This window comes from Lissotriton vulgaris, chromosome 5, assembly GCF_964263255.1.
Source record: "Lissotriton vulgaris chromosome 5, aLisVul1.2, whole genome shotgun sequence".
Classification (NCBI taxonomy): domain Eukaryota; kingdom Metazoa; phylum Chordata; class Amphibia; order Caudata; family Salamandridae; genus Lissotriton; species Lissotriton vulgaris.
The window spans coordinates 1,466,570,929-1,466,596,072 of NC_141693.1; the positions used below are offsets into that span (position 1 = coordinate 1,466,570,929).

At 51.6% G+C, this 25,144-nt stretch overlaps 1 protein-coding gene across 1 annotated transcript in view; it reads left to right on the plus strand.

The window, feature by feature from the left end:
- The window catches only part of CTSE (cathepsin E), a 153,627-nt gene that overhangs the window by 51,239 nt on the left and 77,244 nt on the right, over window positions 1-25,144 (plus strand). Inside the window, 3 exon segments of the mRNA XM_086919711.1 lie at window positions 2,809-3,026; window positions 24,171-24,290; window positions 24,440-24,572. Coding sequence (XP_086775837.1) covers window positions 2,809-3,026; window positions 24,171-24,290; window positions 24,440-24,572 — 471 coding nt within the window.

Genomic DNA, 25,144 nt, shown 5'->3' on the forward strand with positions numbered 1-25,144 from the left:
ATTTAATTTGCTGTTCCTTTTTATTTTGTGCAAAACACTCTATTTCCCTACATTTTCTGTGTCTGTTAAACCACCGAAGTTCAGGCGGGACAGGGAGACGATTTTTGCAGCCACCCGTTCCTTTAACCCCTTCACTGCGGCGGCTATTCCGCCGCAGTGCTAAGGGGGCGGGGCGGCCGCGCGGCGGGCGCATGCTGGTGACGGAACCGCTCCGTCACCAGCGTCGGTGGCGCTGTGCTTATGACGGAGCGGTTCCGTCATGGCCCGCCCCGCTCAATAGAACGCTCAGCGCAGGCGCGGAATTCGCGCCGCGCATGAGCAGCGAGCGGGCCATGACGGAACCGCTCCGTCATCAGCACAGCGCCACCGCAGCTGATGACGGAGCGGTTCCGTCATCAGCAGACAAGGGGTTAATGTTCTTTTTAGAGCGTGAAGAGTATTTCTTGTGTATTCTATTTTTGGTGCTGACGTGCACATATACATTCAAGAATAGGCTCTCAGTAGTACATAGGCAACACCGTATTCTTCCGCACACATCCTCTGTCAACCATACACGAGCATAAAGTAAACATGAACATTCAGATGCACAAATGCACACCATCCAAACACAACATTGCTTTGAAACTCTCTATACACACAGTCTCTTATATACACACTAAAACACGAAGGGGCAGATTTATGTTGGAAATGCGCCACGTTTGCGTCACGCAACTGTGGCGTAAACGTGGCGCATCCCTACGACCCATTTACAACGTGATGCATCTAGGCAGATGCGTCACGTTGTAAAGCCCTGCGCCACTTGTGGGTGTTCTGGCGCAGGGTGGGCGTTCCGGGGCTGGTGCGCCTCGCAAAAGTGGCTGAGTGAAATCTATAAGATTGCACTCAGTCACTTTCAGGCCAATGCTGCGTCAAAACCCTGCGCCTGCTTGAAGCAGGCGTAGGTCTTGACGCAGCATTGTAAAGATGGGGCACCCCCGAACCTTGCTGGAGCTGCGGCCCACTTGCGACGCAACTCCAGCAATGCGCCACCTTTACGGCACAGATGTGTCACGTATCTGTGCCGTTTTTGCCCCATGGTGCGCCGCATTGTAAATGCGGCGCACCATGGGTGGCGGAGCAGCGACGCAAAATAACTGGCGCATCCCTGGGGATGCGCCAGTTATCATAGATCTGCCCCAAAACGTTTACACGTGCGCGCACCAATCAAATGCACACACAACAGACATAACATAACTTCCTATTCACCCTCTTGCACCCACACTCGTACAAACTGTGAGATCAAGCCACGCACATACACATGTTTTGTTCAGCTGTGGCAGTGCACACCCATCTCTAGAGCTAATTGATATTGCAGCATTATAAATAAAAGAACTGAAAAAGGATCTTGAATTCATTACTATGTAAACTGCGTACTAATGCGAAATTCTGCTTTTTAAATATTTGAAAGATGGTTATTTTTCATTGCATCAGTATATTATTCCCCTGCATTCATCTTCAGATCTTGTGAGAGCTGTATTAGTAGAGCTTATGTTGCCGACTTTGCAGTAAAAAACTGTTTTTGCATGTGTGCACATAGCTTGTTTACTGAAAACACACTATCTTTCTCACAGGTGCGGAATACCACACGTAAAAGGGTAATCTAAAAAATGCAGAAATACAAAACCAGTACACATAATTAACTCCATAGCACAAATTCTCCCTGTACATAATTCCAATACACTTATACTTAATTACTATTCACACATTTCCCTGCCACACAATTCCACAACAAACAATTCCAATACAATACTTCTACCAAAACTGTCATCTCTCCCTCACACTCCCACTACCCCTCTCATGTCGCACTCCTTACTCTAATCTCACAACGCCATTGCCTCTCTCATCCCTCCCTTGCACTACCTGTCTTCTCTCTATACTGCCCACTCACACATGCTACTATCCTGTGCCTCCTCATGCTGTGCACTAGTTCACCTCCCCCCCCCCCAGGTGCCCCTTCCACTTGTCCCTCTATCTCTCTCTTTCTCACCCATCTCTCTTGCTCTCTCACACACATTTCCTGCCTCTCTCATGTGGTTAACCTCGGGTTGTCAAGCACAGTTTCTTTCCTGTGACTTTTCAAAGTTTTCATCTCTCAAACCCACACTCTTCTCCTCTTCTTAGGGTGTCTTCTGCTTACACAAAACCTTCCTCTTTACGCGTCTATGGCCTGCTGTAGCCTTCTTTCTATCTTTCTCTCACACTATTTCTGCTTCTCTGTCTCAAGTTCAATAGCCACTTCCTGCAGGAACTACCTATCCCTCACATTCTTCCTTTCCATCTATTCTCTGCATCTGTCACCACTATCTATTCACCATGCCACATCATTACACTATACAAATACACTTCCCAACTCATAATTCCACAACTAACAGTTCTGATACAACCAACATAATTCCACTCTACACCACACACCTCCACTACAATACAAAACAAAACACATAGGTAAAAAGAACTTTCATTTACAACGCCAGTAGCTCTGATTCTCACAAATGCGAGACCTATTGCATTGCAAATGCTTGTTCTAGTTGGAATCCCGATAGATCCAATAATTGGCATTTCCGTTCAATTATGCATGCATTCCTGATTTTCAAAAAAGCTAAATAAAAAGAATCTATTTTTTGTCCAAAGAGTGCTTTAACTGATGACCAGTGTCCCATTCTGATGTTGCATCATATGCACAGGCTTGATTAACGCTTGACACAGTGGAGAAACATGAGCTCATTCCAAACCACTTTAGGTCCATCCTAGACTGTAAACATCTACTGAGAGGTGGGTCTCTGACTTTTGCAGGTTCAAGGAATGAACGTGGCCAACCAGCAGTTCGGAGAGAGTGTTGGCGAGCCGGGCAGCACGTTTGTGGATGCAGGTTTTGATGGAATCTTTGGGCTTGCTTACCAATCGTTGGCTGTTGAAGGCTGCCCTCCTGATTTCGACATGACGGATCAGAATCTGGTGGCTCTTCCATTATTTTCTTTCTACATGGACAGGTAAGACTTCGGGTATTCTGTCAATTTCCCCAGGTTTGGATATTGTTTTTTGTGAGGGAAGCACAATGAGGCACAGATGATTTTTTGGGTAAATCATGTGTAGGAGAAGTTAAACGTTCTCAGCTTGCTAACTGAAGCACCATGATTTAGTGTTTGCATTTGTGTGAGTAACATTGTAAACAACGTATCTGTTCGGTAAATTCAGCTTCTACCCACAAAAGAGAAGTATTAAATAGGGATACAACAAAACACTGTGCCGGCCAACACAAACGACGCAGCAACAGATATAGCAGAAGCTAAATCAGCAGATTTTACCAGATAAAGAGGCACTAAACACGAAATTAAACTATGAAACGTCCTTTGATAACGTCAACAAGATCTATTTCACAATACGTTTGGTAGTAGGTTTCCAACCTCTTCGAAATTTTCTATATGATTAATTTAACAAGAAATTTGGCGATTGTTGCACGGATTCAAAGAAACGGTTGCTAGACTGAGTTAATCACGAACTCTGCATCTCTGTGCTGCCTCTGGGGCGCATCAGGAAGCGTAGCATTGTCTTGGGGTACAGAGGAGCATGTAGGAAAGCAGCAGAGCACAGGCTGAAATGATAACCCCCGCACTGTGCCCACTCCAGAGTACATTATACATTTCCCCACTGTATTCCTTAGAATGAACAAGCCAACATTCATTTGTGTTTGTAGTGGTCATTTGTTGGCTGCAGTTTTATTAGGAATACATGGATATACTTTGGCATTATTTGCATGCCCTGGACATAAATCATCGTCGTAGAACTGTCATATTTGCATCATAAATCATATGTATTTGTCATACGTACTATCTGTCATAAATCATATGTACATCACCAATTAGCAAATTTGCCTGACAGTTCGTTGGTTAGCTCATTTGTATGCTTGTCTTGTTTCTTGTCCCTTCTGGGTCATCTCTTTGTACAGTTGGATTTGCGCTCTCTTTGCGCAGGGGGTAGCTTCTGTCCCCGGAGTTAGGCCACGACTCGCTACCTTGTTGGACTCTTTTTTGCCCTGCCATCCGGCGGGGGCTGGGCTGCGAGCGCTGTCTCCTTTTGCTACCCCCTTTTTCTATGCCAATTCGCCCAACGGTGAGGCATCACAAAGTGAGTGGTCTTACACACCGCCCTTAGGCCAACTCACCCAATCGTGAGGCATCTGAAGGTGAGTGGTCCTATTCCGGCACACCGCCCTTCGGTGTGCCTCCTTACCAACCATTATCCCCGTAGCTCTCCGCCACTCCGTCTGGGAGGCTTAAGTCTTCCTGCGGCTCGTCCTCATTCCTCTTGTCGTTTTATCTGCAACTTGCTACAGCCATGGCGCCCCACAGGCTGCTTTAGAATACATGCCTGCTTTCCTCTGACAGGTGTACTCCATCCTTCTCCACAGACCAGAGGTTTCCAGGTCACTGGCTTTCTCTTGTGACAAACTCGTCTATTCAGCTCAGACTAACTTAGACTACCAACATCGGAACTTGGTGCACTATTTGTTGACCGGACCCCTGTCCTGGTTGCTCTTCCTCCCCCCAGATCATAGAGGGGGCAGGGTATCTTAACCCGGCCTCAAGAAAGACTGCTGTCTAATGTATGGAGCCTGGCACTTGCTTCCCGGCAGCACCCATTGTGTCTGGCTGGGCTGCCGGACCCTAGACCCTAGGCCCCTTGTAGCCAAGGCTTGTCAAAGCGGAGGAGCATACACCCGCTGAGTGACACTATAATGCTAGTTTGCTTCTAATCTTTTAAAACAATGGCCTAGTGGTTCCTGCATTAGAGGGCTTTGTGCCCCCTTTCGCTTGTTTTCTCCTCTCCGAGGCTTGAGCTGTAGACTGAAAACATTAAGCTACCCTCCAGCCGTACCACTGTAGCGTGCACTGTGTAGCTTAGCTCACATTCAGCATTGTTGACACTGTGCTTAGCTTATGCTGGCAACCGGCAAGTGCCCTCACCAGCGCTATGTTGCTGGTATGACTGGGCGTTCCACCATCCCACTCTTCCATCAGTGAAGTAACCTCTGATGGTTCTGCCTGATTCTGGGATTGAACTGAATCCTCTTGCACGGTCCTTAACTCAATGGCCATAAACCGTAAGATTGATCAACTTGTACCAGGCTGGGGAACATTAGTCTGATATCATCTACCATATTGTGGCACCTCCCAACATATATTTTAAAGACTGTGAACGCTTCCCGTTTTACCAGCTACCTCCTAGTTTCCTTGCTTCCCTCCTGTGCCGGCCCCTGTTGTACAGAGCTATATCGGGTTGGGACTTATGAATTGCAGTTAACACAGAATTTAAAAAGGGGATAAGTGCTCACTAGCTCCTCTACCCTCATGTGTTTCCACCGGGGTGCCCCTCCTTCGCATAGTGGGCCCCTTAACTGCCCGTGGTCCTGAATTATTGAAGCAGCGCTGGAACCTGCCACTGCGCTAGCCTCTCTCCATTAGGGCTGTTCCTAACCGATGCCACCTTTCCTCTTTCTCGGCATCTGGGAGTGCCGGTTTGAGAACTTCTGTGTTTTAATCTCCTATGCTATAATCTTCCCCAACACTACCTGAGTTCGTCCTCAGGAGACGTAGTACTACTGCTACTTCCGTGCAACCTGTTTGAGTCACTACGATGTGCCTATAATGAATCTTGTGGTATTGGTAAAACCAAGTGAGGCATTACGATATATATATATATATATATATATATATATATATATATATATATATATATATATATGTATATATATATATATATATATATATATATATATATATATATATATATATATATATATATATATATATATATATATATATTTTAATTTGAATGAGCCTCCTTGTATTTTAATTACCAGACATTGCCCTCCCGCATTCATTGGTCGTAAATTTCTCAAAAGCTATTATCAGGACTCTTGCCAGAAATGTGTAGCTCAAATACTAATTGCACGACAATATGGTCAATCCGTGTATTACATGCTCCCTGGCAGCTATTTATGGCATAGCCTTGCTAAAGGCTTTTGGCTATAGAGAAGCACCTATGAAAATGAGGCTTATGGTATGCATAGTGCTAAATTTCTCACTTCTGTCAATTCTAAGTGCTCTAAACAACAGCCCCTATCGCCACACTATTTATGGTACGGAGCTCAGATCTATGGATGTCTGAGTCTGACCTCTGAAGAAAGCGCATTTTGTCATTGGGAGCCTGCCAGCTCACTGAGAAGTGGTCCTGGCATTCTCATGCTCGGGGGGATAATGCAGAAAACCACTAGTGTGTTTTGGGAACTTTACAATGGACAACATTTGAGAAAAGCTGTTCAATTTTGAGCGCCCGTACAAAAATGCAGCAGCGCCTCCGGCCACTAAGGGGCAGTGTGTAGGTCATGGAAGCAGCAGGGCACAACAACTGGACCTTTCTTTAAACTCTATGTGCCCCCCACAGTCTGCTGTGTACTATCCGCTTGGCCAGGCCTGGAGGTCAGGAGGCCGCTGTGAATGGGCTGGGAGGTAGAGTACCGGCCCTTCTCAAGTGAAACGCTATACTTTTAATTAGAGAGTACCAGCACTTCTAAAAATTCGGCAGGTACTCTGCTACAGAGTACCTGTAATGCTATTTCTCTATTTCCAGCACTGACTATATATGTAAAATACTGGGCAGTGATGTGCAGTTCTTGGACATTGGGGTGCGTGCTCCCTTCCTACCTCTCTGGCGAGGATCCCAGATGATCGCAACGCTCGCTGGCACAAGGCATTTATGCCAGTTTGAACCCTTATGCCAATTTTGGGGTTGGTTCCCCATCTGACTTGTTCTTATTTCTGTAATCTGACACACCTGTGCGCCCAGCTGGCATTTCTAACATTTTTCACAATTTCACGTCTCTAGGGAGGGGCACTGAGCAGAGTGCATATTTTTGCCCAAATTGACCAGCCTAACGCTGCAGACGGCGCCCAGCAATTACTACAGTCATGGATAGTGGGCACCAAGCATGGCTGACGTATTTACACATACCCCCTCATATCAAAACCATCTGCAGAATAGCATTGTTTCTTTAACTCTATGTAGGGTATTTTTTTATTGCGAAGTTTAATTCAGTTTTCCGGCCTTTATTTAAAAATGTTCTTTTTCTTGCTGCATATTCATATAGCGCGAACTCAACCCGAAGGTATTGGCGCTTTACCCGAGCACCGTTTTTCCTTTACACATTTAGGCACGGGAAGATTAAGTGGGTTGCCCGGATCGCAGGAGGTGGACGCGAACCTGGACTCGAACCCTGGTTTGCAGCACCAAAGTCAGCAGTCTAGCCAACGGCTCCTCGATTTATTTACGCACCCGCTTGAGTCAATCTGGCAACCTATCCCCTCTCATAAAACCATAGCCCCCGGACTTACTTTCGTGCTTTGCCTGTCCCACGCCCTTCGCGGTGGGCATCTCAACCGTCTGCCCTGCCCGTGTTGCGTTAAACATACCCACTAAACTTCGGGCCTCCCACCAGGAAGCCAATTACTACCGGTGGTTTGATAGCTACCCAGATGCGAACAATTCATCTTCGGTTTGGATCTGGGAACCCGGATATTGGTAGATGCTAGTTGGTGTCTGGATGGGCACGCCACGTGCGCGGCCAGAGCGCCTTTTTATTGTATGGGCAAGGTGGGCTCTGGGCCAGGGACCCCGCCTAACAGGGTGCCCCCTGACATAGTCGGAGCTGTTCTGCAGGGTCTTGCCCTAATGACTTTGAATCTTTCTTAGTCGGAGTTGTTCTGCAGCGTCTTGCCCTAATGACCCTGAATCTTTCTTAAATTCATTGATTTAAATACTGCTTTGCTTTATTTTATTCGTCATGCACCTGATGTGTGAAAGTCTCGTGCAGACATTCTGCAGACAAACGTGTTTGTTTCCTAACACAACCCTAAAACGTTTCTTTATACAAAACAAGGGCTAACATAGATTATTTGCAGTATTATTGGCATGTTAATGCTGTGTTATACTAATAAAAACATGTTTTATACGCCCCCTATATTTGGGCCGAGGCAGGAACTGTTCACCAGCGAGGGAGTGAACGTGATAATAATTAGCTTTGACCAGAGCCTGCTTTGACCGGTAAATGTAGTGTCCTTGAAGGATGAAGGCTGAGCCGCGATGCTGACTTCAGCGGACAAACCCAGGCACGGACAGTTTACTAAAGTTGTAACACAAGTGAAACACAAGATGATATGCCCCCACCTGATAGCGTCCACAAACCTGCAGACCTAACTTGCTTTTTATACGGCAAGGTGCTGCAAAACCCTGACACTGATCATTCTGGCGGTTATGCTCGCTTGTTCACTGGGGAGCAGGGCCGAGGTAACCATCCTAGCCCGTGTCGATGCCACAACGCTTCCATGGTCGGTTCGCCGGGATCAAGGTGAACCCTAGTGTACCTGCTGCAAATCTTGTGCCCCTAAGGTCTGGCCCGCGCCAGGCTAACTATGCTCTGCATGCAGCGGTATTAACCCTAGGCTACAAAGTGTCCCGCCTCCCTGTCGATCTTCGACAACCCGGCCTAAATGCTTCCGACCCTTGCTCACCTTATTCCACGATCATCAGCCGTCTTGGGGGCACCGCTGCCCGCACCGACTCACCAGCATTGTGAAACCTGCCCTGCCGCCCATCTTTACTCCTGGCCGGATCTCCTGATCAGATTGTCCTGTGCTTAGCTAAGCTGACCCAATCCATGCCGCCGTGTTAGATCGTGGTGTCCTGTGATGTCTGCCGCGATCTTCCCCCGGTCATGGCCGTTCTGGCTGTAGGTGCCGGTAAATCCAGACAGGCGGGCGCTTTTTTTGAGCAGTTGCGACCTCCTGATTCTTCTAAATAAACTTTGTGCAATTCTCGGCACGCTTCCCAGTTCCGCGATGCAGAAGACATCCCCGCCGAATTGAAGGCCCGGATCGTTCTCCCTTGCTGAGTAGCAGTGGTGGCCGACAATCGCCTCAGGGTGTGCTGAGGCAGAGCTTCGCCTTGAAAGTCGAAACAAGCATTTACAATGCAATGGTTTCGCCTTTGGAAAAGTTAGAGTTATTGGCATTGCTCATGACATTTCTTTTTTTTTTACTTATAAATAAATGGCATTGTTATTTACATTGCCAACAGCTCTCACAGCCCACACAGCTCTCTCAGCCCACACAGCTCTCTCAGCCCAACACAGCCCACACAGCTCTCAGCCCAACACAGCCCACACAGCTCTCAGCCCAACACAGCTCTCAGCCCACACAGCTCTCAGCTCTCTCAGCCCACACAGCCCTCACAGCCCACACAGCTCTCAGCCCAACACAGCTCTCAGCTCTCTCAGCCCACACAGCTCTCAGCTCTCTCAGCCCACACAGCTCTCAGCTCTCTCAGCCCACACAGCCCTCACAGCTCTCACAGCCCTCACCACACAGCCCACACAGCTCTCACAGCCCACACAGCTCTCACAGCCCACACAGCTCTCACAGCCCACACAGCTCTCACAGCCCACACAGCTCTCACAGCCCACACAGCTCTCACAGCCCACACAGCTCTCACAGCTCTCACAGCCCACACAGCTCTCACAGCCCACACAGCTCTCACAGCCATCCGCCCACACAGCTGTCACAGCACAGCAGTTGCTCTCAGTGCAAGTGTGCACTGAAGCAGGTACTGTAGTAGAATTGGCCTATACCATGTACTGCACTGTGACATTTACACAGCACTTCATCCCCGGGCTGTGGAGCGCTCTGGTTTGCACGGAGATCCTAGGTGAAAAGGTTTAAGATGGCGTGGGTTCGAGCGTGACCAGTGCCTGTGATGCTGGGTGACGCGTGTGAGGTCTGGAGATGGGGACTCTGCGCAAGCGCAGATCGGCCCTCTTACGTGGCTGGTTATAATATACTACTTTGCACAAGCGCAGACATGCCCTGCCTCTTACATGGCTGCGCAGCCAAGTTTTAATGTGCTCCATTTTTTTTGCTGTTTGCAAAGTCCTCTTATTCCTGCTGGCACAGAGTGGTGCATCTTCGGCGTTTCACCCTGTGCGAGATTTGTTGAAGGAAGGAACAGATAGGAGAGGGGCTGCTCCATGACACTGTGGTTTCCTTGACAGTGGTTGCTCACTTTTTTTTGCTGGGGGAACGAACAGACAGGCTGACATTGCAGCACGCACACAGAAAGACGGACCTTAGACACTGCAGGCACACAGACAGACAGAGACTGCAGGCACACAGATAGACGGACACTGGAGGCACACAGACAGACAGACGGACCCCGGACACTGCAGACACACAGACAGGCTGACATTGCACGCACACAGACAGACGGACACTGCAGGCACACACACAGACAGACGGACCACGGACACTGCAGGCAGGCAGGCAGCCGATCACCGCAGGCACACAGATAGACGGACATTGCAATCAGACAGATGGACACTGCAGGCGCACAGACAGCGGGACACTACAGGCACACAGACAGATGGACACTACAGGCACACAGACAGACGGACACTACAGGCACACAGACAGACGGACACTACAGGCACACAGACAGATGGACACTACAGGCACACAGACAGACGGACACTACAGGCACACAGACAGATGGACACTACAGGCACACAGACAGATGGACACTACAGGCACACAGACAGGCACCGTATCCTGGCCGGTTGACATTGTAAACCTAGACACAAGGGTTGTTTCTTATTCCTGCTGGCACGGAGTGGCGCATCTTCGGCGTTTCACCCGGTGCGAGATTTGTTGAAGGAAGGAACAGATAGGAGAGGGGCTGCTCCATGACACTGTAGTTGCCTTGACAGTAGGTGCTCACTTTTTTTTGCTGGGGGAACGAACAGACAGGCTGACATTGCAGCACACACAAAGAAAGACGGACGTTAGACACTGCAGGCACACAGACAGACAGAGACTGCAGGCACACAGACAGACGGACCTCGGACACTGCACGCACACAGACAGACGGACACTGCAGGCACACACACAGACAGACGGACCACAGACACTGCAGGCAGGCAGACAGCCGATCACCGCAGGCACACAGACAGACGGACATTGCAATCTCACGATATGATTTGCATTGAATGCCCTTAGAAATCCAAGTTACTCTATACTGCTAATGCGCACCTGCAAAGCATTTCTATTCCAAATGACAAGGCTGCCAAAAATAGTAGATATAAAAAAAGCTAACTAAGAGTTTGCGCCCAATATTGCATAAAAAGGCAAGGCTAATCTACTTTAACCTGACATAATCGACGTGATGATGACTTTTACCAGTAATACTGAAGTAACACTCAATGAAATGAATGAAGTTACAACAACTCACTATGGAAATAGCCAAAGAATCTCGGGAACGCCCCCGTGTCTGGTCCGGCATTGACGGACGCCTCTCTGTTCCAATGGCTAGCCTCCATTTATGGAGCTAGCCAATGAAGCAGAGAGGCGTGTTCAAGTCACCCATACTAGAAACTACAGATTTCTCTGGAGGAGGAGCCTAACGTTAATTTTACATTATGCAGCAGCTTTCCTAACTCCCATTCCTACGCGCAATTTATGGATTTACACGCTCTCACTTGCAGCCCTTTACCCAAGCAATTTGTTTTCCAGCCAGCATTTTACAAATGTTTCCCCTCCCTCATATCCTATTTCCAATTTTCAGGTTCTCCAGCGCCACGAGGTCATAGAAATGCCAATAACACTATGCAAATATCATCACTCCACTGCATATAAAAAAAGTTTAAAAACATTGTCTTTTTCAACACCAAAAGTTGTAACTTTCACAAATGCAAGATCTATTGCATTGCTAATGCTTGTTTAATGTTACTAGTGTAAACATTCAAAGAGCTTGGACTGGCCACTGAGGTAGCCAGGTCTTTGCTCTGTAAAGAAGACTGTTGTACATTATAGGTGCGGGAAAATACCACAGGGCGTTCCTCCTTAACCGCTGCTAAGTGCTGTGTCTGTTGGTGTTTCAGTGAGGATTGTATTGAACTGGAGGTATGTGTGCTGCTGCCTGTCCTTTGCTTGACAGCCTGGAAAACTCTGAAGTTAAGGGTGAAGCTTGTGTGGAGTTGGATAGCTACTGAGACCAGATTGGAACACAGCTGTAAGTCTAAAGAAACAGACAGATCCATACATGTTTGCATGGTGCAAGACTTGGGAACAGATCCAATATGCTTGCAGTGGGTAGGAATGTGTTTTATTCTACAAAAGCCTCCGTATCAAGACTGATTTCCCTTTTGTCTCAACTGGGTAACCATCAGAGCACCGAAGGACTCTTGGTTTTAAGCAAACGAGTTACAACGGGTCTGGCACTGAACTTGCAGCCTTGTTTTTATAACTGGAAAGTGAGTGAAAAAGCTACCTTATACTCAACCGCAAAGACTGGGCTGGGAGCACAGAATATGAGAAGGAGGTTGAGGGGTTTTCCGACTGGCATAAAACAACCAGAGAGACTGTTTTCTGTGGACGTGCAAGCCAAAGATATCCCTACCTTAACTGACGCTTGGAAGCTGGAAACTGTGCTTAGCTGTACAAAACAACTGACTCCCATCTAGCCTTTCCAACATGAATGAAGGCTAAAGGCAGCTTGGAGTCGTGTTGTTTGACTGAACTGAGAAGACGCCTACAGTGCCCACTTGTGAGTACTGCACAGTAGCTTTCATCTACTGTCCATGCCGCACTGAGGAGCCATGTGGAAGCTATTTTTGCCATTTAGGCCTTATTTTAATCATAAAAGCTTTTTATTGGTCTGGGGGGCCTAACTAAGTTGTTTCTTGATGCAAATGTTGTGGCAGTACTGTTACCAATTAACACACACTCTCGGAAGTTGTCTTATGTCTAGGTCCTGCGCTACTAAGAGGTAGATGAGGCCGACTTAGAGAAGCAGTGGTTGCCTAACTAGAAGCTAATTTTGCACGTGGTGGTAGGATTTCGCCACTGGCTGGTAAATCTGGCTTCCTACAAACAGTATCTCCATGAAGACGTTAGCAAAACATTACTACCATCAAAGCAAAGGGTCCGAGTAACTATTAAAGAGAATAGGAACACATTTTAATGGCTTAATTTTAAATATGCACTCAACCATTTCTAAACTCTAGAGACTAGGTCCCAAATTACCAGATCCGTGGTGTCAGTGACTAACCATAAGACCCCACACCTCCAAGTATACTTGGTCCTAGGCAATCTTCTAGCAACACTCTCTCCCAGGTGAATGGCTGGATGTCACTTGACCACTTTAGGGTCAATGAATTTGCCATGGTCACCCCTCCCCCGTGCATAGTTCTCTAGTACGTTTTAACTCTTTAATTTGTGCTCTGACCATTAGGTGTGGGACAAACATCTTGGCTAGTTCCATTCCTACTGCAATTAGTTCGAAGTGCCTTCTGTGAGGCCCAAGAATACCTTCTCTGGTTCCTTCTCCAGCCTTCTTTATTATCGGTGTCCACTGCTCTCTTTCATATCCGCTCGATCAGGGGTGGACAGGTTGCCTCCTTCACGCCCTGCCCACCACCTCGCACCGCCGCTCTGAGCGTAGGGCATCTCTCCACACAGTGCTGTGTACATGGCTTTCCACGCACTTCGCCCTCCATCCCTGCCCCTCCCCCACCGCCGCACGCAGGGTCTGGGGCAAGGACGTCGCGCGCGGTTCGGACGCAGACTCACCATTTGTCCAGGCTGCCTCGGACTCCAGGAGCCGCACTGGCGAAGAGAGGGTCTGGGAGCGGCAGACAAGGGGACGTCTGGGGTCGGACCAGGGAGCAGAGTGGCTCAGCAGTCCTGTGTCATTGGCATTCACCAGACGGTAGAGCGGGCTCCACACACGGCTCCGAGACACCACTCTGCAGAAGAGAGCAGGCAGCGCTCAACGAAGCCCAACACCACTGCGCCCCCCACCCTCCGCCCCCCACCTTCCCGCTCCCGCGCAGCCCGCACCAGGCTTTAGTCTAAACTATTATATTCTGTGAGAAGGGGGGTTCACGAGACTGTTGACAGGCACTGAAGCGGGTCTACGACAGTCTTGTCTGGGCTCCCTCCCATCGCCATCGCGTCCAGGACCAGGTGATCCGTGCGCTGCAGCAGCCGTTGCACCCTGCGTGCGGAGCCACGCAACACAGCACTCACCGGGGGCGGAGGCGCGGGGCTGCAGCTGTCCTGCCCGGCAACGTCCTCCGCTTCTTCCGGGGCTCCCTCCAGGCAGGCCACGGGAGCCCCGCGTGGGCCGCCATACTTGTTGTGGGCCGCCGTCTTCCTTCTTCCCCTGGGCGGCGGGGGGCGGGCACTTCCGGCCGGCCGCGCTAGGATTGGCTGGCCGGCCGGCCGGCTGAAGAAACATCGCAGAAACCTCGGAGAGGACGAGGGGGGCGGGCGGGAGAGGACGAGGGGGGCGGGAGAGGACGAGGGGGGCGGGAAAGGACACGGACGTCGGGAGGGAGGAGGGAAACGTGGGGACGGCGGGAGGAGGGAGGACAGCAGCAAGCACGGCCGGCCGGACCAGACACGGGGGCGTTCCCGGCATCCCGTGACGTCGGCAAAAGCCAAAGAATGTCGGGAACGCCCCCCGTGTCTGGTCCGGCATTGACGGACAGGCCCCTCGTCCAATGGCTAGGCTCCGTTTATGGAGCTAGCCAATCGGACGGGGGGGCGTCTTCCATAGTGCTTACTATACTCATTAGATTTCTCTGGAGGCGGAGCCTAATCGGCTCCGCTCACCAGCGAAACCTAAAAAAAACGGGACAACACACAAAATTCTTGTTGTGCCGCTGCTGCTCCCTGCTCCACGAAGATAGGAGCAACCTGGGGGAGCTGCAGTTATATCCCCTGTGTCTTTGGGGCACACCAGTAGGTGAGGGGGGGGGGGGGGGGGAAGCACTGACACAGACACCAAAATAGTGTGATAAAGGCCACTTTATTGGAATCAGCTGCACCTACAAAAAAGTCCCACCTGGCCTGTGCCGAACAAAACTACTGCTCACTAAATAACTGCCTGACAGCCCCCCACCCCCACCCCTAAAGTTAACCCCAACATTGCAACCGAAAATACAACACATCCGCTCAGCAACCTACCCCCCAACTGAATGCCACAGTGACCTCCATGACCTCACCCCGCCTACCATACAGTCCCAGGCTTCCAGCAAATCCACCCTATCTCCTTAGGAAAGCGCCCCCAGCAACCGCACCTGTTCCAGCGACACCACAACTTTAAACACCCTAACCAGTGCACCATCGACCAACTAAACCCCTCAGAAACCAGGACCCACCCCGCCACACAAACCCGGGGGAAATAATTTACAGGGAGGGAGGGAGGGACCAAAAATCTGCCTACGGACCCCTGGCTGCTGTGTCACTGCACCACGAAACAGTGTGCAGTGACCCAAAATGGCCATATAAATAGGGACGAAGCCCAAAACAAGCCCAAAGGAGCCCAACCAGCCCAACCAGCCCAAGAAGAGCCAGCTACGGGGAGCCCCGTGTGCCAAACTTCCTCCCTCCCTCCCCTGGTGCCCCAAACTTCCCCGGGGGGGGGGGGTGGGGGGGGGGAGAGCCTCCCGCTGGTCGGCCACCCCCCCAAATCCCCATTGGGGCACACCAGTAGGTGAGGGGGGGAAGCACTGACACAGACACCAAAATAGTGTGATAAAGGCCACTTTATTGGAATCAGGTGCACCTACAACAATGTCCCACCTGGCCTGTGCCGAACAAAACTACTGCTCACTAAATAACAACTGCCTGACAGCCCCACACCCCCACCCCTAAAGTTAACCCCAACATTGCAACCGAAAATACAACACATCCGCTCAGCAACCTACCCCCCAACTGAATGCCACAGTGACCTCCATGACCTCACCCCCGCCTACCATACAGTCCCAGGCCTCCAGCAAATCCACCCTATCTCCTTAGGAAAGCGCCACTAGAAAATCGCTTACGACTTTCGACCCCCCCTAGACTCCTGCCTTCTGGGATACCTGAGCACCCCCAACGCCCCATCCAAAGCTTCCTTCAACTGGACGATGTACAATTCCATGCCATACCTGGACAGGTGACCCCCATCCTCCCTGAAAAAATAGACCGCGCCATAGCGCAACTCCGGGTGCTCCATCCTCCCCACCCCCTCCCTGGCACAAAATTCCCTCATCTCCCGATTAATCTTCCTCCGTGCCCTGTCTATGGCTCCTGGGTGCTCCGCTCCCCTCCAAATCCGCCTGGGAATACACTCGGACCAGATAACATGACAGCCCGCCCATTGCTTCTTAATTTCCCTCAGGTCCCTCTTCCTTTGCTTGAGCAACGCCAGCCCCTTGCACTGCACCAAATCGTTTTCGCCCAGATGAATCACCACCACATTCGGGCACACACCCCCTCTCACCACTGTGTTCAACAAGGGAAACAACTCATGCCAACGCCTACCCCCTTTTCCCCTCCAATGACAACGATACAACCCTGCATCCAATCCGAAATTGAGTGTCCGATGCCTGTCCCACTCTGCCTGTTCCGCCCTCTTGACGAATGAGTGTCCAACAATAAATACATTCAGAACAGCCACCTCCGGCCCCGCCACAGCACCTGTAAAGACACATATATCAAAATCGGGAATCAGTGTTACAACACCCCATCCGCCTCCCTCAACCGCACATACATCCGGTAACAATCCGACTTCCACCGTCCCAGCCTCTGTATCTCCTCCTTACCCCAACCCCTCTGAGCCGCCTCCGTCGCCGCCCCGATCCGGAAGGAATGCGACCCAGACGCCAGCGGGTTCTCACCCATGTACCGCAGGGCGCGCCGCAGAACCCACAAAGCCTGTGCCGCTGTCACTCCGTCACCCCCACCTTGACCAAAAACCTCCTCCTCCTTCTCGCCGTGGCCTGCCATCAACCTCCTCCCCCACGCTGCGGGGCACACCCCCTCCCCGCCGCCCGGTGTCAGTACCACCCAAGTCCCGACCCCCCGCTGATCCGTCTTCGAACGACGCAAACGCACCGCCACCTCCTGCGCTCGCAACTCCACATCCTCCCACAACACCCCCGCCTCCCTCTTGCTCCCATATGAGTAATAAAGGGGTGGGCCCTTAGAACTCAAGGACCTGGGTCCATATAACAGTACAAAGAAGAAGTGGTCCGAGTTACAATAAGACTAATGTACTATATTCAGTCTGTACCATATCAAACTGATACTCACCATATAACCATTTGCCATAGATTTACACACATTTATCAAAGAGAATCAAGAAGAAAACATTTATTTGCATTTATTTCTGCAATATTTGTATTCACGCAATATTGGTATTTGCGTACATTAATCAGCCTATTGTATCAAATATTTCAAAAAGAAAGATACTTAAATGCAATTGTCAAATCATTACATTTCAGAGTGCTCTCAGTGGGAAGGGGAGGGGAAGTGCGAAGGTTGCCCCCAGCAACTCCGACACCCAAAACGCTCCAAAGAACAGCCAGGACATCAGGGTAGAAAAACGCACCGCCTCGCCCTCATCCCTGCACACCGCCGAGAGCGCGCCAATGACTCCTTCCAGCAACCCCACCGTGATGGGACGTCGCAGCCGCACCTTCGCACCCCTCTCTCTCGCCCACCCCTCCAGCAGCCGGGTCCCCAATTCCCCTGCCGACGGAGGGTAACCCCACCACAATTTTCCCATGAACGCCACCGCCGACAACTTGCCCGCAATCGACACCCGCAACAGCGCTCTAGCCATGAGTGCCAGCATGAACCTTACTACCTGTTCCTCGCACCGCCACCGGTCCCCTCGCCTCACCGCACCTGACTGCAGGAATTCCTCCCACGCTTGCTCGTACGCCTTCCATGTTGACACCTCTACCGACGCCTTCACCAACTGAAAGACCCGGCCTCGCCCACCGACCACAGGTCCTCCGGCACCGGCGTCCTGACTTCCTCCGCCGCCGTGGCTAGCCCATGGAACCTCTCCCACTGTGAACGAGACAAAGCATCCGCAATGTCATTGTCCACTCCTGGAACGTGGCGCGCCTGAAACAGGATGTCATTCTCCAAGCAACGCAAAACAAACACCCTCATCAACTTCAGCACCTGCGGGTCCCGAGCCGAATGCCTGTTCACCACCTGCACGACGGCCATGTTGTCCACTCGAAACAGCACGCACTTCTGGGCCAGCGCCCCCGACCACACCGTGACCGCCAACACCAACGGGAACAACTCCAAAAACGCAATACTCCTCCCGCCTGCCTGCCAGTGCTCCGGCCACTGCTCCGCACACCATTTTCCCTCCCAATACAGACCAAAACCGCCAACGCCCGCTGCATCCGAGTACATGGTGACGTCCCACTCCCAGTCCTCCGCCGGCACAATGGGCACTCCATTGAATCATTCCAAGAATGCTCGCCACATGCGCAGATCCTCCTTCATTCCCGCCGAGAGGTGCACGTGGTGATGAGGCAAGGTCAAACCGGACAACGCCAAACCCAAACGCCGGCAAAACGTTCGACCCGTCCGCACCACGCGGCAAGCAAAATTCAAATGCCCCAGCAGCACCTGCACCTCTCTCACCGTCACCTTCCTCTTTGCCAACATCCCATCCACCAGAACCAGCATCGCTGACCTCTTGTCTTCCGGTAGGCGCGCTTCTATGGCGACCGAGTCGAGCTCGATACCGAGAAAGGACAACACCGTACTGGGACCGCACGTCTTCTCTGGCGCCAGGGGAACCCCAAATTCCCCCATCAACCCGGCCAAACCATCCAGCTGCCGCTGACAGTCCGCCGCTCCGGGCCGCCCCACCAGGAAGAAATCATCCAGATCGTGCGTCACTGACTCCGAGCCTGTGCGCCTGGAAAAAACCCACTGCAGGAATGAACTGAAATGCTCAAATAGCGCGCAGGAAATGGAGCACCCCATCGGCAGCGCCTTGTCCACAAATATGAGTACCTGGAACTGGATCCCCAACAAATGGTGATCCGCCGGGTGCACCGGAAGGAGTCGAAAGGCCGACTTGACATTGCATTTTGCCATCAGTGCGCCCCTTCCCGCCGCCGAGACGAGCCTCCGCGCCACGTCCACCGAAAGTCACTGACGCCAATTCTGCCGAAATGTAGGCATTGACCGACTTCCCTTCCGGCCAAGACAAATGCTGTATCAGCCAGAACTGCCCCTCCTCCTTCTTGGGCACCACCCCGATGAGGGAGATGATCAAGCCCGGCAACGGCGGTTCCGTGAAGGGGCCTGCCATCCGACCTTCGCTGACCTCCTTGAACAGTTTCTCCCTCACAATGCCCTTGTGCGCGTTCACTGACTTCAGATTGTCCGCCCAGCGAGCAATCCGGGTGCCCTCATAGCCCAGCCAAAACCCCTCCCGGAACCCCCGACTCAGCACCGCAGTATCCTCCGCCCGCGGATATGCCACCAACCAGGGCTTCATCCGCTCGATCCTAACCGGCATACGAGCCTTTGCCCAAAGCTCTGGCTCCCCCCCTGCCTCCCCCCCTCCCACCACCCTGTCCCTCTCTGGCCGGCGCACCTCCCTGCGTGGGCTGCTGTCCTGGCGGGCCCCCGAGCCCGCAACACCGGAGCGCTGGGTGCCGTCGTCCGCAAGTCGAGCACTCGTGCCAGAAACGGCATGCCGCCCGCCCGCAGGCTCCTCGATTGAAGTCCCAGCAGGCCCCAACCATGGCCTGGCCACCAGAGTCTCCCTGTCCCCCCCCCACGGGTGGGGTGGGCTGCAAAGGGGGGCGGCACCAGCGGCAAACCGCTTGCCGTGTAAATGGTGTGGCCAAACTTGGCCCCGCCCATCGTCTGTTGGTACAGATCCGAATCCAGCTCCCCCCATTGCGCTTCCGGGTCTGCCGCCATGCGCGCCCGGAATTCCTCGTCATAGTGTGACCACGCAAACCTACCGTAAGTCACCTGTGCCCTCTGCACCACATCCATGTACTTGAAAAGCGCGACGGACCGGTCCGGAAACTTCTCGCAATACACGCTCGCGTATATGAGGAAAGCAGCTGACTAGTTGTCTAGCATCAGGGGCACCTTTGGGCGCCTAGCTAACTCCTGCTCTTCCTCCTTTGACCCCTCCTTGGACGTCAACTCCCTGTGGAGAAGCTTCAAAATGTCAATGTACTCCCCTTTCCAGATCTTCTCCATCGTCGCCACCGAAAGGTGTGCCCCCAGCGGCTTAGTCAGCCCCATGTACGGTAACTTACGCACCGGCATCACACAACTCTCCTTCCCCTCGCCCGCCGGCTCCTTCCCACCTACCGCTGCCGACCCGCCGCCCGCGCTTGGCCCTGTTCCCCCTGACGCCGCGCCGTCCGTGCCCACTCCCGCATCCTGCACGTACCGTCCTCGCACCAACCGCCAACCATCTTCCCCTTCGCCCCCAGTCCCTACCGAAACCTGCACACAGCGCTGCTTGCCACTCCCCGCTCCGTCTCCCGCCTTACCTGGCGTCAAGGTCGGCGTCCTTGCCGGATCCCGCCGCCTAACCAGTGGAGCTGAGGGGGCCGTCACTCTGGGCACTTCTCGCCTTGCTGGCACCTGCAATACACTGCCACCAACATTACAAGACCCCCCGTCCTCCCGAATCTCTCCTTTCTCCTCCGACTCTCCATCAGCCGGCTCCACACCACCCCGGCCCCCCACTTGGGGTTCCAGCCGGCTCAAACCCGCTCTCTCACGTCACACCCGCATCAAATCCACCAAGTCCACACACATCCGCCACACTCGCAGTCCAATCAGAAGTATGAGCATCCATCCTCACTCCCCTACCCCCGGCGGCCGTAAAGACCCTTCGGGGTGGGGCCGGCGGAGACGAATCCCGCCTCCATACGCCGCGGTCATGAGCCAGGTCCCTCGCTGGAGCTCGGCCGCCCGCAGACAGAGCCGGCCCATCCTCTCGGTGGGTTCGAGCCGCATGCTGCTCACCCGAGCGCCTCGCAAACAGCACCTGCCAAGGAAAAAAGGTGGAGTCCAGCATGCCAGGGTGAAAACACCCCCCTTACCCCCCCAAGCGCCACCCCCTCCCCCGCTCCCCCATCCCAGTGCCGCCCCACGCCCCCAACCTGCAGAGTGCCCTCCGTGCCGCGATGGGATCCCCCCCGCCACCCAGGCCCCAACCCCCATCCCAATCCCAGCCCCCCGGACCTCCCCACCCCCCCGGAACCCCAACTCGGCCTGCACCCCCCCCCCACGTCCCACTCCGCATGCCCCCTCTGTTGCACCCCCCTCCCCTCTCCAATGCCGTAACTCCCCCCTGGCCCGCCACCTCCCCCCGCCCCCCCACACTTCCCAGCCTCCCCTCCGCTACCCCCACCAACCCACCCCCCCAGCCCCGGCCCACCCCTCCCGCCCGCCGCTCCTCTGCCTCCGCGCACCCCCCCCCAAGCACCCCTGGCCACCCACACCCCTCCGCCTGTCCCCCCTCTCCACCCCTCCCCCGCCACCCCGGCGATGCCTGCCTGCTCGTACCTGCCATGCCCCCTCCCTCCTCCGATGAAGACGAGCTCCACTCCAGCTCCGTGTCCCCCCCCCACATCAGTCTCCTCAATCAAGAGCGGGGAAACCGCCCCCCCGCACCCTCACCCCCCCCCCCCGCCAGCAGCCCCCCTGCTCCTCGCGCCTCGGCCCCGCCCCCCCTCCCGTACCACGCCCCCCCTCCCCCACGGCCCCCTCACCACCCTCAGCCCCCCGGCCCGCCACCCCACCCCCCCACCCTCCACTGGCGCCACCACCTGGGTCCCCGCCTCTACCCCCCCTGCTCTTCCAGCTCTGCCACCGCATATCGGGCTTCCCCTCCCCCCCCCCCCTCCCCCCGGCACCTCCCCCCACCTCCTCCACAAATTCAAGCGCTCTCTTCTTTCCCCTCTGCCCGGCCCTCTTGGCCCCTCCCTTTGCCTTCGAGCGCGGCGCTGCCTCCCTAGACGTCCACAAAAAGAAAAATTGCGCTCAGACTAGCGAAGGAGAAGAGTTCAGAAGTTGAAAATATGAGAAATGATGGGAACTGCCTGTCATCTTTCTTGGAGTCTTCTTAGAATCAGATTGCCAAGAAGTGACTAATAACTTAGTGGACAAGGCACAGAACCAAGGCTCAGGAGAAGCAAATTCTCCGAGAAACTTGAACCGGGGAAGTTGCAGCTGAGACAGTAGTTCCAGAAAGCTGTGACTGACCTTTGATGGCTAATGCAACAGAACTAATATGAATGTAAGCCAGAGGTAGATAGCTATTATCTGTAGGTTAATCTATAGGCAGGCAGGAGTCTCACAGTGTACGAAAACACAATCGGTATTATGAGGGGGGTTTAGCAGCTGGGAAGGACAAAGAATGAAAGATATTCGTGGTAATAAAAGTTAGGGTGCAGGTTGCTGAGATTGTGAGACTTCATTGTAAATACGATTGGGAAAAGATAGATTAGAAAGATTATGTAAAGTTTAAAAGTGAGCAAGAAGGATTAGAAAGAGTGTGTAAAGTTGTGTGTAAAGTTGAAAAGTGAGCAGGAGTGTAAATAGATTGAAAACAAAAACAGAACCTTAGTCTACAGTAATTTGTTCATAAATGGACACTCTTTTCGGAAGTTATCAGCCCCCAGGAGAACAAGTTAATTGTGAGCAGCAACATAAATGGATGTAAACAAGAGAGAGATATTTGTGCCTCATCTGCATAAAACAAATGTAAATGGAAGAATTAGGTGTGGAAGAGAAAATAAATAAATGGGCATCTATAGGGTTCTAGGTACAGATCGACCAATGGAAAATGAGAGATCCAAGGTATGTCCACAATATATTGCCAGTGGTGTGACACAAAATGGTAACCCCCCCCCCCCCCACCCGGAATCGCAGAATGTGCTGAGGGTCACCAAGTCTCACAAATATTCATTGGTCTTGGGCTGAATGCACCGCATGGGTTGCCGGGGCCTGGGTTATGCCACTGGCTGTGGCAGAAGAGGGGAGGTGGTCTCAGTCCAGGCAGTGAGTGCAAGGAGGAGGCCGAAATTATCCTCATTGGTCACCCAGACTTTTTGCGGGCCCCATTTGTATTCCCAACACCCCATCCGCACAGCAGTGGAACTCATTCATTTTAAATGAAGGCCCGGTGTTTGATTCGCTTTGGCACACCATAGTGTCTTGCACTTCTAGAGACAAGTGTTGAAGTGTTAATCTAGCCGCACTTTCTGTATATGGGTTTACCAAAGAAGAACATTTTGGTAGGTAAGCCATCACCAGCAATCACCTTTGGTTCCTACGTTTAGACAAGGACAGAATCGAGCCTGGTTATTCTTCCAGTAACAAGAATATTACATGACGTTCATAATATTACTTGCCCCAAAAATAGTGGAACATAGGACAATTTGATCAAATCTTAGACCTGCCGAATGTCCCATTTTATGGACTAAAGCTGCATGTTTTCAATAGGTTTTTTAATTTTCCAGCAATCAACAACTGCAATGATATGCTTATTAAATCCGTGCACTTCCTGATGGTGTCTGGAGGGCGTTACACGTGCACGCATGTGCTCTGTATTCAGGGGTCTTTAAAACACCATATTGTGAATTACCCTCACCGTATAAAATAAGATCCGACAGTAGTAGGTTATTAAAGGAAGGGGCTTTAAAACTTGGGGAATACAGAGAATTACATTCCAGAGAAAGATAAAAGGAAAGTGAAACTCATAATAAAGAAAGAAATTCGAAAGTAAGGGCAGAAGAAATTCCACAGAGAAGAGAATATCAAAAACCAAAAGAAATAAGATCTTCAAATCTGAATTTAGGAGAGATTTTAAAATTCAGGTTAAAGGAATGAACACATTGGTGAGGAATACAAATACAGTCTCTGGTCGGATGGGCACAAATGTATGCAATGCTTCACGTGAATTCCAGCCAAATGTATTTATTACTATTTCGATAGTTCTCTTTCAGCAACACCTAAAGGAGTACATATTCAATATAATTTACTCCATAAACTTCTAAATCATTCAGGAGATCTCAGCGAAAAGGCTCAAGGGCGACTGCACTCGATCAAAGAATCAGAGTTTATGAAATCTTTCAAAAATGGCTTTACTAAAAAGAAATACCATTTGTGGAAGAGGTTAACAGATCTGTAGAAGAAACACAAAACCCAGTGATTTTCTATAGTTTGTCCACTGTGCAGGAACCCAAACCGCCTGTAGGTGGGAATGATTTTTGGTGGCATTGGCTCCCCCCATTTCGCAGGAGAGCTGAACTGGGTGCCGGTCACTGCATAGGGATACTGGAAAATCAAGCTGGACAAGTAAGACCCTGCATGCAAAGTTTTCATTGGCTGCTGATACATTCCTGTATGGATGGGATCTAATCTCACAGCGACCCATCCCTTCACTTTGCATCACCTGTTTAGCCCATTTTCTGTCTATCCAATACATGTTTTATATCTTTCAACAGCATTGACGTTGGTGATGAGATTGTCTTCTTCCAAGATGGATGCCAAGCGATTGCTGACACTGGAACATCCATGATGCCTGGCCCACCTGTGGAGCTGCAGGATCAGATGGGTGCCACATCAATGGATGGCGAGGTGGGTTTAATCTACCAAGGTGGAAAATCAGATATTATTTAACCATGCATGCATTCCACAGGAAGCCCTAGGCACAGAAAGATGCTTACACATTACCCTCCTCAGTCAAAAGAACCCCAACTGAACCAACACCATGCCAACAATGACAATCCCTAAACTCAAGCTCACCCACCCGGTCATTCTGGAGTAACTTACCTCTACTCTGCATCGCATCCCACATTCACAATTAACCAGCTCGCCATAAAAGCAGGGTTTGCACAACTTCTACTACCCATATGACCTGTCTGGTGGCTCAATGGGTGTTCAATACATTCATGGCGTCAGTTTGTGGTTGTAGCACTGCACAACCAATGCTCAATTATGGGGCTGCTCTTTTTTTAGTCATGATATACTAAGAATACCAACTTTAGGCCCTACATATTTAACAAGAGACTTAGGGGCGAGAGTAGTATGGCGGGCAGAGCCCCGGGAAATGGGACCGCCCGCAATGCATGCAGTGGTCCCACAACTACAATTAGGATGCACCCGCTATTGGCATTGCTATTTGGCATTGCGGCGGGTGGTGCTTTCAG